We start from the raw sequence: 13377 nt of genomic DNA, 5'->3' as shown, positions 1-13377 counted from the left end.
TTGGTGGTTAGGGGGGTTTGATTAATACAGCTGAGGGAAGGGAAGCCTCGAGTGGGAAGGGCAAGCTGCTACGTAACAACTTGCTGGATGGTGGGTCAGCCACTGGCATCAAAGTGACAGCTAGAACATTAGTTATTGCTCTCTAAACAGTACACAAGGTCCTGTTGGAGAGTACTAGATAAAATAAGTCCTGTAGAGAAACCAGAGAGAACTTCTCTCAAATGCCACATTTTCAAGTTTGTGCTGTTTTTTTCCCCTTTTCTGCAGGAGAATTTCCAGTCTGTTTATAACTGGCAGTATATCCACTGCCTGTATTTCTGGTGTCGGGTTCTCAGCACAATCTATCCCAGTGAGGTCATGGAGCCGTTGATCTATCCTTTGACGCAGGTCATCATTGGCTGTATAAAGTAAGTAGGACTTTTTTTTTCTTCTTTTGGCTGTACTTCTTTCTGTTGCTTGATGTAGCAGAGGAGTTACTAAGTGGGTGTTGCCATTATGTGGTTTGAGTTTAACCTTGTGTTGTAAGGAATTTGAGAGCTGCTTTTGATTGAAGTATTGCAGCTGAAGATGTGTTGTGGGCACCTGTATGTTTAGGTGGTGAGAAAGCCTAGGGAAGAATAACCTACACTGCCACTAAAGTCTCTGTATCAGGAATTTCAGTTCTGCCAGATTTGGTGCCCAGTTCAAATCCTTCTGTGAGCTCCCATGTTGAAGGAGGACCAATCAAGCTGTGACCTGGTGTCAGACTGCAGCCATTTCTGGGCTAATCTGAAAAGTAGCTAAGTAAGTGATGCCCAGCAGTGAGAATGGAAAATGCCGTGAAATTCTTCTTCCTTTACGCTCCAGAATATTTGCAGTGTTTATGTGGTCTGGGCACACTTCTGAATAATGCTAACACTTTTTGCTATCATCTGGGGGAGACCCAAAGCAATGCAGTTAATTTTGGTGCTAAAAAGTACATGATTACCTCTGTGGCTGGAGAACTGTATCTCCAAGAAGACGTTCTCTAGGTAGTGTCCTCTTTTTCTGAAGGAAAGTTTAAAATAACAGAGTTGTCCCCAAGCATTCATATGAAGAACTAGCCCAAGTAGGGAAGCTTAATCTTTTAACATCCATCAGAATGCTTTGTCATGTGTAGAGCAGTTGCAGCACTAGGTAGTATTTCTGTAGTGCTGAGCGTTCTTTCCAAGAGGTTATAGCTGGCTCGATATTTCCAAGGAGAACCGTCCAAGTGCAAGCATGCTTTGTATGTCTGTCTCAGAGCTGAGCTATTTGGAAAAAAAATGAGGCAGGAGATGGGGACTTGGTTTTGGAATCTAAGTGCATTTAGAATTTTATAATTTATTTTTTTTCTTAAAATCAGCACACCAGTAGTAAGAGCTGCTCAGGTACTTTGGCAGTATGAAAGCTATTCTCATTTGTGTGTTGTTGTGGATTTTGTTTGTTTTAGGGGTTTAGGGTTGGTTTTTCCCTCACTTCCAGAGCATGAGCCAGGTATAGTGGTCTGCATTTAAGCATGCTGAACTCCACCAGTTCCGTTAGTGGAGTTGAACCACGGTGAAATTTCTCCCAGTGGTTGTTATGAAATCCCAGTGTGTCAGTGCGTGGGCAATCGGAGACCAAGGGGAGATGAACTCTTATCCCAGCCAGCAGCTGTATGTTGTGCAGTAGCTCTGCAGTACTATGGCTCTACTTTGAGGTAGTGTGCAGGGTAGGTGATGGCTCTCTGCTCCACAGAAGTCGCAACCTGACTAGCCTGAACAAATTATCCTCCTGATTGTGTACACAGCGGCAAGGAAAAAATGCACTGACTTGCTCAGGACCTGACAGTGCCACAGTGCAGAACCAAATCCTCATCTCTAGCTCTGTAAATACAGTTAGATGCATTTTTTTTGAGAATATTTGTTAGAATTTGAAAAACTAGGACATATTTATTGTTTTTAGTATGTCTCTGCTGAGAATTTCTTTTTTTTTTTTTCCCCATCAGTTTATATATGCAGTTTTTGTGCTTTGAAATGGCTGTTAATAATGAGCATTGAGGGAGTTTCTGAATCTCTGGTGATCTTTGAAATCCTGTTAGCTCTGTTAACCAGATTCTCAGCTTTAAAATGCCACCCGCCTGGTCTTGAAAAAACTCCCAAGTGGTGATGAAGATAAGCAGATTTAAACGATCGTTAGAGCGTGCATACATCCCTCTTCCCATCCCCCATGTGCACAGGCTGCTTCCCGCTGCCGTTGGAAAGCTTTAGTTGTCCTGTGGACTAATCTAAGCAGTTTTCTACCTGTCCAGGCAGATAAATCAGCTATCTGCGGCTAAGGAGAGGTGAATCGGGTGAGTCTCAGCAAGAGCAGTAAATAGAATTTTTTAGCATCTGTGACGGACAGGGCTTCTTGGCGTGAAGTACGGTTACCGTCTGACAAGGCTTCAAAGACTTGGGAACCTGACAGATGGGTTCTAGGGTGGGGAAAATAGAAGTAGATCCCACCCTGGCTTCCGTACTGAGCCAAGGCAGTGTCTGGGATATAAAAAGGGGGGAGGTAGGGTAGCAGATACGGGAATGATGTGGCTCCACGGGCTTCAGCCTATATCCAGGATCCCTGCAGCTCCTTCCTGAGCACGGCAGCCTCTTCTCAGTGTTGGTGGCTGTGCTGTCCAAACTGGCACTCGTGAGAATCGGTCTCTGGGCCACATCCCTTGGTGTCCGTACCAACTGGGTGTTATGGATTGTTTATGTTTGAGGTGAGAGGATAAAATAATCTAGCCTGCAGGTCAAGGGTGTTTTTTTTTCCTTCCTGTACCATGTTATGCAATTCTGGAAGGCGTGTTGAGGGGTGTGAATCTGCCTGGGGGCTGCTTAGTATTTGCCTGCTGCCACCAAGCTTTCTGGTGGAGATGGTGTGAGCGAGCTGGGCCCCTCTGTTTGCTTCTCTGGGCAGCTCAGCTTCGAGAGGTGTGTGAGCAGGTGGTGGGACAGAATGCTGTGCAACATCTGGAAGACCTTCTTGCCCTTCTGCTCCTGATGTGGTGGTGTGCCGTGGGGCGGAGGGTGGTAGTGCTTGGAGGGGACACCCCTTTCTTTCCCCAGTGCCTTTTGTACCGGGAGGTGGCGCCTGGCTCCAGCAAAAGGGCGGTGAGCGGGTGTCTGTCTGTCTGTGGGACATGGACTGCTCCTCATGCCACCCTGGCCTCTTACCTGAGGGCAATGGGGAGAAACTGCCATCCATCACAGGCTTTTTGCTCTGGGTGGGGATCAGGGCAGAATTTGAGAAGTAATTAAACAACATAACTCCCAGAAGAGGGTTGCCTGCTAAAATCAAAATTAGCTCCCTAATTTTCTTGCTCCCTCTTCTTGCTTTCCAGCATACAAAATGCATTGAAACTATTTTTAATAATACATATTACAGCAATGGACTCCATGTGTGTCTAGAAGTTGCCTGTGCTCAAGATGTGGTCCAGAGAATGTGGACTAGCAAATGGAGAAGTGCTGGAATTGATGGTTTCTGACTTTTGTAATGCTGGGAAGAGCCTCATTGCTGAGTTTGCTCGTGGAATTGCCATGTAATAATGAGTGAGGCTGTTCTCACAAGCAGTGGAAAGATTGCAGTTAGTTTGACCAATGGAGCAGTGTTGTAGGTATTGCAGAGATAGTAGAATGTGCAGGAGATTATTTTCCCCCTTCCTTTCTCTGCATTGTGCTTTTTCTCTGTCTCCATGGTCCCTGAGTTCCTCCTTTTGACCTGTGTGCTTGCATTTGTCTGAGGTCATGGTTGGGGCTTTTTGCAGTTGTTGCAGAAGCTCCTGTTCTGTTATCCCTTTTCCCCTCATCCCATAGTGTTTTTCTGACTGTGTCTGCTTGGATTTCTACCTTGCTTCCAGTCCAAGCTATAAAAATGAAGTTCTTCCCTGGTTTATAGTTAAATGAGGATTTTTGGTGCCTGGTAAGTTTTGGGTTCCGGCCTTTCAGCATGTGCAGGGGAGAAAGCAGGTACGGTGTCCTTCATGGAGAAGGAAGCACAACCTTGGCATCCCTGAGCACCTTCCCTTGGTGACCTGTCCTGGTGGGGTGGAGGCTGATGTCAAACGAAGCGTTCTCTGTCCTCTCTAGCCAGAGGAAGATCATGGTCACCTAGCAGTATAACACAAGGAGCTGTAGTGAGTAAAAATAAGCCTTGAGAAGTCTTTAGGCTATTCTCTATACCACAGCCTGTGCCCTGGCTGCGTGAGAGAAGTACAGCAGGCATTCCAAGAGCTAGTAGTGGTAAGACATGAGAGCACTCGCTGCTGAGATGAAATGTGAGGCAGTTTGGACCCCCCTGGCTGCACCCTGCAGTGACTAGTCAGTTGGACGTTCCTCGGCAGAGCTGGGACCCAGCTGTGTTTTGTATTCCCTGTGCATCCAGCCATCGCAAAGTTGAGCAGATTGTTGCATCGCCACGCACTCTAAAATTAATGGTCTTGGTTTACAGTAAATCTATACACTTAACAGGTTTATTCCTCGATCAATTAATTCCTGGGAATGGCTTTCGTCATCTCCAGCGGTGCCAGATCAGGGGTGCAAAGTAGATTTATTTCTATAATGGATCCAATGATAATTATTTCACTATTTGGAGGGGGGAAGATGCAGGTGATTTATGGTGCCTGGTCAAGCATATTTTTGCTCTCCCGGATTGCTCAGCAAGCTCTTTGGAGAGGGGAGGGGTTCATTTATCAGACTTGAGCCTGTTGTCTGGGAACTGTGGGGTTTTTTTGGTTTTTATTTTTTAAATAAAAAAATCCTTGTTAATGCTGGAAGCATCCATGTCTTCAAGTACAGGTCATTCAGAGTGAGAGGTTTCTGGAGTGGCACGGTAATGAGGGCTGGTGCCTTTTAGGGATAGCTCTGCATTCTTCCCTCTGCTGCTGGTTTATGTGGCTCTGGGGGAGCTGACCCTTCTCAGTCCCAACCTTACAAGGAGATTTGGCTCTACTCCTTTCTTAATACCTGAGCGTGTAACGGTTTGAAGGGTGGGTCAAAGAAAGTCTGGCCTCTTCCCCTCCGTGGCGATTACTGGGTGTTCAAATGTACGTGTTGCCTCTCCAAAGGAGATGGGAATAGCTCAGGTGCTCCTCTGGGTTGGAGAGAGCTGAGCAGATTTGGCTGTGAGAGGTCACTCTCATTCCCACACTGTCCTTTCTGATACGCTGGTCACTGCTAGTCCAGCCCCTCCTACCTCAGGGACACTCCACACTAAGGGGATCACTGTTCAGGTGACAGCATGAATTCTGTGGGTACGCAGAGGGAAATATCTTCCTCCTTGTAGTGCCACTGGTATGCTGGGGGAGCCCTTTCTTGGTCAAACTTGCTGCTTTAGGTGGGCATTTTACTGCTGGTTCCTGCCACTTTTTCTTGCATACCTACCTGTGCTGGGACCATGAGAGCCAAAAGTGTTGAATGTGACTAAACAGCTTCGGTGATAAACTTCGTCTGCAAAGCTCTTGTCTTGTAGCGCTTTCTCCCAGTAGAAGCTGGAAACCTAGCACTTTGGTTGCAGGAATTTGTGTGTTAGTGTTACAGCTTTCATGTGTGTGACTTTTTTTATTTCCAACTATGGGATAGCTTCAGCAGCTCAAGCAGTTTGCTGTGCAATACTAAAGCTGCCCATCTTTTGTAGAATAGGAAGGGCTCTCAAGTGTCACTGAAGGCCACAGGTGCAGTTCCTCTATAAACTTGGCCTAATATGCTTTCTTCTTTTTTTTTATTCTCTAGGCTGGTACCGACGGCTCGTTTCTACCCTCTGCGCATGCACTGCATCCGTGCACTTACGCTGTTGTCTGAGAACACCAGGACCTTCATCCCAGTGTTGCCACTTATCCTGGAGGTCAGTTGGTTCATGTTGACTAGCAACGGCTGATTCCTGCTACCTAATAAGCACACTCACTATACCCACCAACAGCTCCCAAGATTGCCCAATTTGCTTACTTCCTAAAATCCCTGGCAAACAGCATCAGACTGAATGTATTGTTGGGTTAGCAAATGGGATTAAACTTTTATTGGCCTGTGAGTGGAGGGTATCAGAGGTGCAAAAATATGTTCCAATGTGGTTTAACTAATGCAGCTGGAATAGGCAAAGGGTTTGCCAAAGAGATTCAGAGGCTCAACTGGTTGCAGTAACTTCCCAAGCTGATGTTGCTTGATCCTGCTGGTGTGTTCATATCGTAGCAAAAGGATTTTCTTCTAACTGCAGACTAAAGGGAAATGGAAGGCAAAAGCCCTTCAAGAATTCAGAATTTATTTAGGAAAAAAAAATCTCGGTGAACGCAACCATGCAGTATGTTTGGTGAAATACTGGTGCTAAGAGACCATCCAGCTTTCCCACGTATCAGATGCTTGATGTCTCTCTAGCCTTGCTGCTCTAAGAAGGTGGTACAGAAGTGATGCAGCCAAATCTCCCTGAAGAAGCATGAGTGAGGCAGGATGAGGACTGCAGAAGCCCCAGTAGATTGGCATGAGGCTGGACACTGAAGAGGAAGAGGGAGGGAGACTTCTATAATAAATGACCCCAGTCAGCCGGGCTCATTCCTAATCAAGTTCTGTTGAAGCAAAGGCTTTTGTGGGTTTGTGTTGTAAACGTCCTCTGCAAACCACATCCTCTGAGCCTGTGGAAGGCAGCGATGTTTATAAATCTCCTCCTGCTCTCCCGCCTCCTCCGCTGCTCCCTGGCCGTGGCCTGTGTGGCTTTGCCATTCGCCTGCTTCCTTCCTCTTGTTCATGCATATTTGAAATGCTGCCAACCAGATTTAATGATAGAGGCATCTCCACTCTGGGGGTAGTGGAGCTTGGGGTGAGGGTGGTTTCTTTGCTTTGTACTTCTTAGTGCTCTGAGAGATAAAGCCTTTTTCCCCTCGGAGCCCCCCCTCCCGCCCCTCTTTGCGTTCTGGCCCCAGCACCTTGGCTGTAATCTGTGTCGGGCCCCAGCCAGACGTTACCACACTGCATGCTGAGCTTCCTCCCAGCTTCCACAAGCCCGTGACCACATCCGATCCTGCTGTGTTTGTTTGTGAGGCACTACTCAGCTTGTCCAGGTGTTGGTGACAAGGAAAAGATGGGGGCAGGGTAAATGTGTGCCTGTGTGTTGCTTGCATACTCTTTCACATTACTTTAGCAATTATTTTGCTTTTAAGTTCTGTAACCTAAGGTGACTGGCATGATGTTTAACTCCTGTATCTCCCTGCAGCTGACAACCTTTCCCTTCTTCCTGCCTATCTTCTGCAAGGGATCCCTCAAATATTCTGTGGAGTTCCCGAGAGCATTCAGGGCTATTCCCTTTGTACTTCCATCTTTTCCCAACTCTCACCTCCTCTCTGTTACAGAGGTATCTGAACACAACCCTTGGTGTGTCTCCACAACTGTCTTCAGGCAGGAGATGTGTTCCAGCTGTGCGGATGAGATGGTAGGAAGCTTTAGCACACGGAGGGGAAGTGACCTGCCCAAAGTCCCAGGGTGGTTGTGGTGATGCTGGGAGGAGAATCTGCATTCTGATGCCCAACCCAGCGCTTTAACTATGAGCCTGTTTCTGCCAGCTCACAAATTCAGCAGTGACTTAGTCAATAGTCCCATGCCACACCATATCATGAAACAAAAGCCATTTCAAGCTCATTATCCAAACCATCATGAGGTTGAAGGATCTGGTCAGTGTATTGGTATAAGCAGGAGTAGACTTGAGGGGAGTGACTTGGGGTCAGGGGAGCGGAATGAAACCTTCCCAGCATAAGGTGTGCTCCGTTTGATAGGAAGGAGGAAAGGCTTTTCTCTCTGTCACTGTTGCAACTGAATCGAAGTGCAGTAAAAGAATGTCTGTGGAGTTGGTGACTATGTTTTGCGTGCTTTTTGGAGAGGGCTTTGCACAGCCTTGGAGTGTAGATTCTGTGAAGCTTCCTGTGTAAGTCTGTTTTCCCTTCCCCCTCTCCATCAAGGAAACCCATCCCTTGCTACCTCTTGTCTCAGCCCTGTCGCTGCTGTGCTTTCAAAAAACAGCAGATTGAATGTTTGTGCAATTCCCATAGGAACAGGAATTCCCCGAGCCCCTGCCAATAGAGATGAGAGCTGACTACTTGATGCATCTTGACAAGGGCCCAGCGTGGGCATCCAGTGCTGCCTCCTCTCTTACTCTGCTTTCCAGGATGGAGCAAAAGAAACAGCTTGCTAAAATTACATCTTGTGAATGGAGGAGGTGGTTTGGGAGGAGTGTAAAGCAGACAGGCTTTTATTTTTGTATTGTTATTCGTCTTGAAGGGCCTGTGAGATCCCAGGCTTTTTTCTTTTTTTTCCTCCCCATCACTTCAATTATTGTGTGACAGGCACTAGTTTCTGCAGCAGGAAAATTGGTGGCTCATCTGCTGGAGGGCAGGTATGGATAAACAAGGTGGAAATCTCCCCACAGGCAGACTTCGCATGCCGATTTTAAAATTGGCTTCGTCTGTGGAGGGATGGCAGGGGAGTTTAACCCTGACATGCTTAGGAAGGCATGAGTTTTTCAGTTGAACACTTAAATGGCTTGAGTCTTGTTTTGGATGGGCAGCTTGCTTCGGCGAAAGTCCCCAGGCGCTTGGAGTGCAACGCAGATGGGAGTGGGCAGCAGATTGTGTCGAGAAAATGGGATGATGCAAAGTTGGAGAATTGATAATGCTGGGCACTGTCATACATTTAAGCACAGATCTGAAATTAGCGTTCTACGAGACATGGGCTTTTTGCCTCCTTTACACAGAGAGGAAAATCTGGAACTTTAGACAAACTAAGCTGAACCACTGCACCAACTGAAGCTGCATCTTTACTCTTCCTCGTTCTCCTCCCTCCACCACTATATTGTAGCTCTTAAATTCTGGATCACAGCCCTGCAGGTACCGGGGGTTGTTTGAGTGAAATCATGCCTGACCAATCTAATAGACTTCTACAGCGAGATGACTGGGTCAGTGGTAACAGGAGAGCAGTGGATGTTGTTTATCTCCTCTTTGTCAAGGTTTTGGATACCAGCTCCCATAACTTCCTTGCAGACAAGCTGTTAAATTGCAGACTAGATGAGCAGCCTGTGAGGTGTATTGGCAGCTGGCTGAAGTTCCAGGCTCCTGCTGTGATCAGTGGCATGAAATCTAAGTAGAGGCCACTAGTGATGTACCCTGGGGACCAATACTGGGGCTGATACTGGTTATCATATACGTTAATGATTTGAATGGTGGGGCAGAGGAGCACCATCAGCAAGCTTGCAGATGATACAAACTTGGGAGGAGTTGTTTATACACCAGATAATGTCCTGGAATTCACAGGAACCTTGACAGGTTGGAGAAACAGGCAGATGGAAGCCTCGTGTAGCCCAACAGAGAGAATTGCAACGTCCTCCACTTGAGGAGGAGGAGGAGGAACCCTGTAATGACAACATCCTCACCGACTTAAACAATGAAGGAAAAAGAACCAAAGCAACCCCCCATCTGTCCTTGGAGATACTCAAAATCTGACTGGACGTAGCCCTGAACAACCTGTTCTAGTTGAACCTGATAGATGACTTCCAGAGGTCCCTTCTAATCTTAACAGTTTTGTGTCTGAGTACTTCAGTACAGCTTCTGCAGAAAGTTGGGCAGCTTGTCTGTACTTGGCAATAATCAGACTCTGCTGAAGCTGCTTAATTAGGCTGTCTCAGCCCTCCCTTGGTGAAGTGGGAGGGTGACCGAGGGAGCTGAGGGAAGGCTGCAGGCAGGCCCAGCAAAGCCCTGTGTGCTGGGCTGCCGTGGGCTGGCCTGGGGCAGCTTTGGGGTGATCAAAGCAGATGCCAGGAGGCTTTTGCTAGAGCCTGGGAGAAAGAAATGGGGAGCGGATGGGGCGACACAGTGGGAGTGCTGTGGGTGCAGAGCTGGTTCCCTGGTTTGTGCTCTGGCAGCGTAAACTGTGTATCTGAGCACTCTTCCTACTATCCATGTGGAAATCGTCTGTGAGCTTCAGACTGCCAAAAAATCCTTCTCCTTCCTGCCTGTGTTGCCCTGTCCTTTCCTCTGTCTGCTAGTGGTTATCACTTAAGCCAAATTGTTGGCTTTTGACATTTTCTGGCACTCTAGTCCCTCATTATCGCCTTTCCACCCTGCCCCAGGATTCCTAGATATCAGTCATCCTCTGCTTCAGTCTGGCCCATAACTGATCCCTTCTGCACAGTCTTGAGATGGGAACCACGATTTCCCTCCTTCCCACATGTCCTGACCGGCTCCCTAGCACCTCCTGGGAGAGTTTCAAAACCTCTGGTTGCATTTCCCCGCTTGCCTAGCGGCATGTTAGGATCCCACAGAGCCTGATGCCTTTTGCTTTAATGTGTCTGACCTCAGGGATCAATACTACTGTTTTGGCCAAAGAAATAACTGTGCATAACGAGGTTTATAGCATCGATTCCCTAGGCTAGGGCTCTTTGTTTTCGCAAGCCACCAGGCTTGTCCCTCCCTTCCAAATAACCTGGATTGACAAATAAAATGTAAAAAAATCAATAGTCGTCTCCATGCTTTTCTGGCCTGGGGCTGTCCACGTGACCTGAACACCCTCCCTTTCCTCCTCGCCTCACCCTCTAGCAATCAGTGTGCCGCATATCCCCACGTTGCTGGGCTGGTTGGGGTCTGATGATGAATGTGTCGCTGCCGCATAGAGGGACTAGAAATTATTTCCTGCTCAGAAGCATGATTTAAAAGCGTTGGGGACGGGGAGGAACTGTGGGCTGCTTTTGAGGTGCTCAAAAGTATGGGTGGCAGGATAATTCTCCTCATCAGCCCCCCTCAATGTTGTCATCAGATATGCAAATGATTACCAATTGTTGGCTGATTTTTATTTTTAAAATGAGATCATTGCCCTTGATTGCCACTTGTTATCCCCCAATGGGGGTCTCTGGGGCTCTGCCCTGGATCAAGTGGTTTTTGCAGCTTTTATCATCTTTCTCCTGATGTTTGCTGCTACAGGGCTGGGAAAAGCCATATTTGCGTCGCTGCTCGTTTTAGAAACCTTGTGTTCCTTCGTGTATCACAGCTTCAGAGCAGCACAACACACGGGCTTCTTGGGATAGTGTACCCTGATGCCTGCTCAGGGCGGTGGGGACCAAGGCAGGTTCTGCCTCTAGCCGATCTCAGCGGAAGATAACTTTCCTCTGTGCTGCACGTAGCCTTTCAGGGAAGTGAAGAATGGAAATTCTCATTGATACGTTCTACCCTTCTCCCACTGAAGGTGGGAAGCTCCTTCCTAAAAGGAGGGAGTGGGGAAAAAGCTTCCATATAGTTCTTGGTCTTGATTACAGTTTCATAGAATGATAGCATATATTGGGTTGGAAGGGACCTTTAAAGGCCATCTCGTCCCCCTGCCCTGCAGTGAGCAGGGACATCTGTAACTAGATCAGGTTGCTCAGAGCCTCATCCAGCCTGGCCTTGAATGTCTCCAGGGATGGGGCCTCCCCCACCTCTCTGGGCAACCTGGGCCAGTGTCTCACCACCCTCAGTGTAAAGAACTTCTTCCTGATGTCTAACCTAAACCTGCCCTGCTCTAGTTTAAACCATTGCCCCTCGTCCTATGGCTCCATGCCCTTGCAAACAGCCCCTCCCCAGCTTTCTTGTAGGCCCCCTTCAGGGACTGGAAGGGGCTCCAAGGTCTCCCCAGAGCCTTCTCTTCTCCAGGCTGAACCCCCCCAATTCTCTCAGCCTGTCCTCACAGCAGAGGGGCTCCAGCCCTCGGATCATCTTTGTGGCCCTGCTCTGGGAGGAGGAGTTAACAAACTCCTCTGGGAGTTTATGAAGTTTTAAGGCAATAATGGCTTTTCTTAGTTAAAATCAAACTTGAAATGCCACCCTGGAGAGCCAGTCACACGCACATACGTAAACTTCCTCTCCGTTTTCTTCTTTCTACTATGTAAGCTCTGTACCTTCTCTTTCAGAAATACTCCTCTCCCCAACCATTATCATTAAACAAGCTCTGGAAAAACACAAAACCAAAGGTGTAAGTCTGCTTTTTGACTAGTCTACTGGACACCCAGCTGTACCCTAGAGCTTGTGTGTGCTCGTCTTCTTGATGAGCGGGGTTCATGGTCTCCTCTCAGACTCTGGGGAGGGGCCAGTTTTTCTCCATGTCCCTTGCTATAAAATGAAATGTGTCCATGGCGACTAATATGTAGTTATTCGAAGGCTGTTCAGTTATCACTGGTACAAGGGACACTAATGGGAAATGTGTTAGAACAGAAATCGTGCCTGGCAATGGGGTGTTTGCAAAAAGGGCTTACTGGTCTCTCTGCTTCCTGGGCCAATTATTTCAGTGACAATAAAAGGGAAATGGATTTGGTCTAAGCAACACTTAGTCTTGCTATTCAAAAGCTGCTCACCTTAAGGGACAGCTCCAAAATACACTCAAGCTTCGTAGTATGATCTTTCTGACCATTAGAAGTATGGGTCTGAAGAACAAACCTGTATTTTCTTGTGTTGTTGCCTGTGTTGGTTTCCTTTTACCTTGCGCTTCTGTGGCATTTTTCACACTCAGGTCTCTAAAGTTTCAAGTGTTGTTGGTGTTTGCTCTCTAACTGTCCCTTGCTATGGTATTTAAGAAAGGTGTGGGACGGTGATCAGAACAGGCAAGCAGAAATCAGGATTTTTTGATTGTCTTCTCAGCTCTGTCACCAACTGCGTGATCTTAGTTGAGTCATTTGGTATCTGTTTTGTTTTGCGGTGTGATCATCTTTACACTCGTTTTTTTTCTGTTGTAGGTTTTCCAACAAGTGGATTTCAACAAGAAGCCAGGACGGATGAGTGCTAAGCCTATAAACTTTGCAGTGATCTTGAAGCTTTCCAATGTCAACCTGCAGGAGAAGGCCTTCCGAGTAAGTGGAACCCCAGTGGCCAAAAGTGCACTGCTTCTCTGTAAACGAGGGTTGCCCTAGCAGTATGCTTTGTGTTCCTGTCCGGTAAGGCTGGAGACTCATTTCCCAACCTGGGTGCTGTAGGGTTTAGTTCCTAATATCTCTATTTCTGCTTCCCCTCCCCAGGATGGACTCATTGACCAGCTCTATGACCTGATGCTTGAGTATCTCCATTGCCAAGCCTACAGCATTGGATTCCCAGAGTTGGTTCTCCCCACTGTCATTCAGGTAAGCTGTAAGACGCTTCTCGGTCGTGCCATGAATGTGCGCAGAGTGGGATAACGTCATTTAAGCTAACAGTGATCTCAAGATGGTCCTCAGAATGTAAGGAGAGCGTCATTTGCCTTTTCTTAATTATAGTTTTTCTTTGCGTTTTGGGGAATTCTTGGGGAGGAACAGAGGCATCATATTTAATTAGGAGGCTGAAGGTGGGTGAAAGTGGCTGTGGAGTTAGCCACTCTTTTGGGAGCCACAGTGGAA

The 13377-nt window shown here is 47.3% G+C and overlaps 1 protein-coding gene across 1 annotated transcript in view; it reads left to right on the top strand.

Annotated features, from left to right (window-relative positions):
• NOC2L (NOC2 like nucleolar associated transcriptional repressor) overlaps nucleotides 1-13377 on the top strand; it is a 51188-nt gene that overhangs the window by 10964 nt on the left and 26847 nt on the right. The window contains exons 11-14 of the mRNA XM_063353929.1: nucleotides 268-407; nucleotides 5748-5859; nucleotides 12745-12858; nucleotides 13024-13125. Of these exons, the coding sequence (XP_063209999.1) occupies nucleotides 268-407; nucleotides 5748-5859; nucleotides 12745-12858; nucleotides 13024-13125 (468 nt within the window). The remainder of the gene's footprint in view (nucleotides 1-267; nucleotides 408-5747; nucleotides 5860-12744; nucleotides 12859-13023; nucleotides 13126-13377) is intronic.

Source organism: Chroicocephalus ridibundus, chromosome 16, assembly GCF_963924245.1.
Source record: "Chroicocephalus ridibundus chromosome 16, bChrRid1.1, whole genome shotgun sequence".
NCBI classification, from domain to species: domain Eukaryota; kingdom Metazoa; phylum Chordata; class Aves; order Charadriiformes; family Laridae; genus Chroicocephalus; species Chroicocephalus ridibundus.
This window is presented reverse-complemented; position numbering and strand designations above follow the sequence as displayed.